This window comes from Haliotis rufescens, unplaced genomic scaffold (assembly GCF_023055435.1).
Source record: "Haliotis rufescens isolate VD_foot unplaced genomic scaffold, xgHalRufe1.0.p SCAF_11, whole genome shotgun sequence".
NCBI lineage: Eukaryota > Metazoa > Mollusca > Gastropoda > Lepetellida > Haliotidae > Haliotis > Haliotis rufescens.
This window is the reverse complement of record NW_025963791.1, coordinates 3,035,408-3,039,467: the sequence shown is the minus strand read 5'-3', so window position 1 is coordinate 3,039,467 and position 4,060 is coordinate 3,035,408. Positions and strand designations below refer to the sequence as shown.

The 4,060-nt window shown below is 37.7% G+C and overlaps 1 protein-coding gene across 2 annotated transcripts; it reads right to left on the bottom strand.

Moving 5' to 3' along the window:
• Positions 1-839: 839 nt before the first annotated feature.
• LOC124144540 (transmembrane protein 11, mitochondrial-like) lies at positions 840-3,844 on the bottom strand. Of its 2 annotated transcripts, none has more exons than XM_046513988.1 (2): positions 3,810-3,844; positions 840-1,782 (listed from the first exon to the last, which is right to left on the bottom strand). In XM_046513988.1, the coding sequence occupies exons 1-2, from the start codon at positions 3,824-3,826 to the stop codon at positions 1,278-1,280; spliced, it is 522 nt and encodes a 173-aa protein (XP_046369944.1). In that variant the 5' UTR covers positions 3,827-3,844; the 3' UTR covers positions 840-1,277. The 2 variants fall into 2 exon arrangements, with proteins under 2 accessions (XP_046369944.1, XP_046369945.1); XM_046513989.1 differs by having other exon boundaries at positions 840-1,779; positions 3,810-3,831.
• Positions 3,845-4,060: the final 216 nt, after the last annotated feature.

The window sequence follows — 4,060 nt, the reverse complement described above, 5'->3', positions numbered from 1 at the left end:
ATGGCTTATGCCCCTTGCAATATGACGTCATTGGTGCCAATTGATAAACATTATGACGTCATCATGCTTTGTTAGAGCCGCTTCACGTGGTGTAGGTACAGTTTTGTGATTCTAGCGTCTCAGATGCCAGCCAGAATTGTGTTATGCTGAGTCACCACTGCACCGGAGTGTGTCGTAGACCATGTTGTTTTACCGCAAACTGGTCGTTGATATCTTTTGCGTTGAGAATAGACAGGGACCCAGTTGAATTGGCACCAATTACGTCATAATCTAAGGGGGATAACTCAGGCCTATTTCGCTCGTAAAACGAAGGCTTCATAACGGCATATCATTTTCACACTATTGTGAGCTTCCTACTTTCACTGTGAAACAAAATGAGTGTATATTTTCAAACACAGATACTAACTAATTCTAAAATTGCGTTTTGTTTAGAAAAAGAAAGAAAGTGATTTTTGCGTGTACACTTCCCCTTTAACAGAGTGTGAATATAGCATGTACATATATGGTCTGAAGCTATGACTGTGTGGGTGAGTGCTGTTTTGCACCCGACACCACTTAAAACAATATTTCAGTTATATTACGAAGTGCCAGTTTCATTTAGGAGGAAAGCTCATGCAGGTTCTAGTTTACCACAATGACATCCATGAGTATGAGTACGGGCTGGCAATTAAGGATTTTCTAGGATCCAGGCATAAGGGATGTAACTCTGCATGAGAGAGACTCCCTGTGTCCCTTTGATGCACAAACATGACATTTACAAACTCCTTGTAGAAGTAAACAAAGTAATCATAAGACAACCTCTTAATACTGGTGTCATGTGTAAACACAGCACAAAACGCTACAATTAAACACATTTTAATAACTGGTCAATAAACATGTGAATAATTCATTCCCTGAATTATGGCAACAAGTAGTCTTCATTATCTGAAAATACTCAAATATAATAGCTTTTTCCAAATCCATATAAGTATTACACTATGTCAAAGGTCCCCAAAAATAACGTTTTGATTATGTGGAATTAAGTTCATGAACCACATGGCTCTCAACATTTCACTCGAGGGTAAAAGGGTGCAACTTTCTGATTCGGCATCTATGTGGATCTTGAAGAGACAACTTTGTACAAATAGGCGTCATCACAGACGAAACACTGCACACATCATCACCCTTGAAATTTGTCCATACACTGTCTTATTCAGTCATCCAGGCACAAGTTGCAGGATATTTCTCATTGATAACTGCCACGTAGTCTGACATCATAGGCATTGCATACATAACCACTATTCTATATACCACTGATATATCTTCCATGCACAGAAAGCACCTGCACAAAGGGACACAGTATTGTGAAGAAGTTTGCGCCGTTTGTCGTCTCGCCTAACTAACACCACAGGTGTGGTAGTAGTCAATGTGTGCACTGGGATTTTCTTAATCCGGTTCTTATTGTGTTCGACTTGATATTTACAACATGGATCAAACTGCCAGGAGATGGCATATACTCCTGCACACAATACACTCATGGAACCGAGCGGCAGAAACAGCAGGCCTCTCTTGGGCCAGCAGCCTCCTGATATTAGAGCACCAAGTCCAGTCAGGACTGATGTTTTGTGCAGACAGTTGCCTACACTGATCCAATGAGCTGTTTCATCCCCGAGTTTGGAAGGCTCTATGATGATAATCTTGGCATTAGCATCCAGGGCTTTCTCCAGCTCCAGCTCAAATTCCTCCTGTGCGTCCTCATGTTCGTAGATCTCTCGTACTACCACATACTCAGGAGGACCACTTCTGGAAGCAAAACATATGATTGGTCAGACAATAACAAAAAGTGGTAATATGAGATAACCTATAAGGGTTGGACTCATGCTGAAATTGTAATAACTTTGCAATATATGCAAGTGGGAATTTGGTGATACTTAGTGTTGATTGGTCAGTTGAAGCATGTGATCATAATGACATCATTCTCACTGATTCAATGTTAAGAATGATGTCATCCATTGCTCCTGATGTCACTAATTGATAAGATTATGTCATCTTGACAATATTCGACTTCAGTAAAGTTGCTCTGTAGTGTTAACATTTCATATGTTTACTTTGATTTCATTTCCTAAATCAACAATGACCTAGGTACAGAATAACCTACTCAATAACCTATAGAATGGCCAACATTATGCATGTTGTGTCAAGGGTATGGAGCTGAAGATGAATATGTTCACTCACAATGTAAGGACATATTGCGGTCTTCAGTTCAGTTATCATTAGCATTGAAGCCAGGATATGCATCACATCCAAATACGTGTACTGTGAATATTTTCACACATATGTAAAATGATTCTTCACTAAAAACATTCAGCTTTAAGAGACATTGACAATGCAGAAAATCTACATTAACAGGGCATATATGAAAGCCAAAGCATGTAGTGCTGATCACAGTAAAAAGAATAAACTAATAAAAGATAACATTGCTCAAACCCCATGCTTGATACAAATCTAATTTCATGACACATGCAGCAGGGTTTTACCTGACTTATGAAAATGAGGGACCCACAATAATTAATTTTAAGGGTCCTTGCAGGCAATATTAGGGTCCTGTAAAAAAATGAAATGGTATTGTGTAATGTGGATTTTGATAATTACTTTAGAGCTTGGAAAAAAACAATGATCACGTCGACAGTGGTCATGATTGATGATTTATTGTGCAATTTATCGCAGCATATTCTTTTTCTGCATCCAATCACAACATTTGTGCATACCATGCCATAGCATAACATGAATACCCTACTCATACACAGTATAGTGATGCTGAGACGACCAGTCCTTGTTTAATGCCGAGCAATAGGCAGGAAAACAACAAGCACAATATAGCTGCATGAGGGTCATGTTTATGTACTGATCCTATATACCGGTCCTTGATACAAGATACCTTGTCAGTTGCTACTACAAATAACTTTCGTTGTCACTGCTGGATTGAAAGGTTTTAAGTGGCTGCGTACATGGAATCAAATTTCTTAAAATTTCCATTTGACATAAATTGGCAAATTGATAGAAATGTAGAGAGTGAGAGTGTGTTAGGAATATGGTTATATTCCGCAGTCAACAATACTAGTACAGGTACATCTTGGTGTCTTGTAAATAATCAAGTCACTATGTAACTGAAGGCATGAACAATGGTCCAAGCCATTGCTGCAAGATGACATGCATTCAGACAAGACACCAAGCCAGACAATGTGATCCTCTTGTATAAGTTCTTACAAACATAGGATACTGAAACCTCACAGTAATTTTGATTCACCATTCCCAACTGCCATTCAAGCACAAGCTAAGACAGGAATATAAAGATCATTTTGTCAAGAAAGAATAATTGGTGTTTTCTTTTGTTATTCTGTGTCTTTAAATGACACGCTAAATGGCATCCAGTTACTGTTCAAAATCAATATTATTTACAGTTAGAAAATGAAAATAGGCCTTGGATAAAATCAGCTGATTTATCGTGCGCTATGGTATGACATTGATACATAACATACCACAACCACGAGAACATTTACACCAGACAAGGTGATACTCCGGTTGGTTTCTCTAACAGTCTCTGACTTACTCTTTACAAAGGGTTTACGCAAATCCGTTTTTAGAATTTAAATACCTCAAAGTTAAGTTTTTCAATTAGCCTAACTTTCAATACACAAACAAACACAACTGAACTACATTCGTTATCAGCGACAAAATTAAACAAAATGTTTTCTGTTAAGTACAATCATAAACAAAGTCTTCGGACGCCTATCAATAAATATAAGACTTATAAAACTTTAAGTTTATACCTTGACTTATCCGCCATTTCGGTCAAACGAGAAGGGGCATAACTCCAAATGTATAACGTTTATTGCTAAATTGCGTACCGCTATTATTATAGATTTTCTCTCCTTGAACTTCTTTTCGTTTATATATCATAAAGACTCCCTGTTTTAGATATATTGAGATCATTATTGAATACCCGTTATTCTAATCTGTGTCTTAGCGCCAAAAGATATACCGTTTTATACCTTTAAAACCAATTACGACTGGGGTGAGT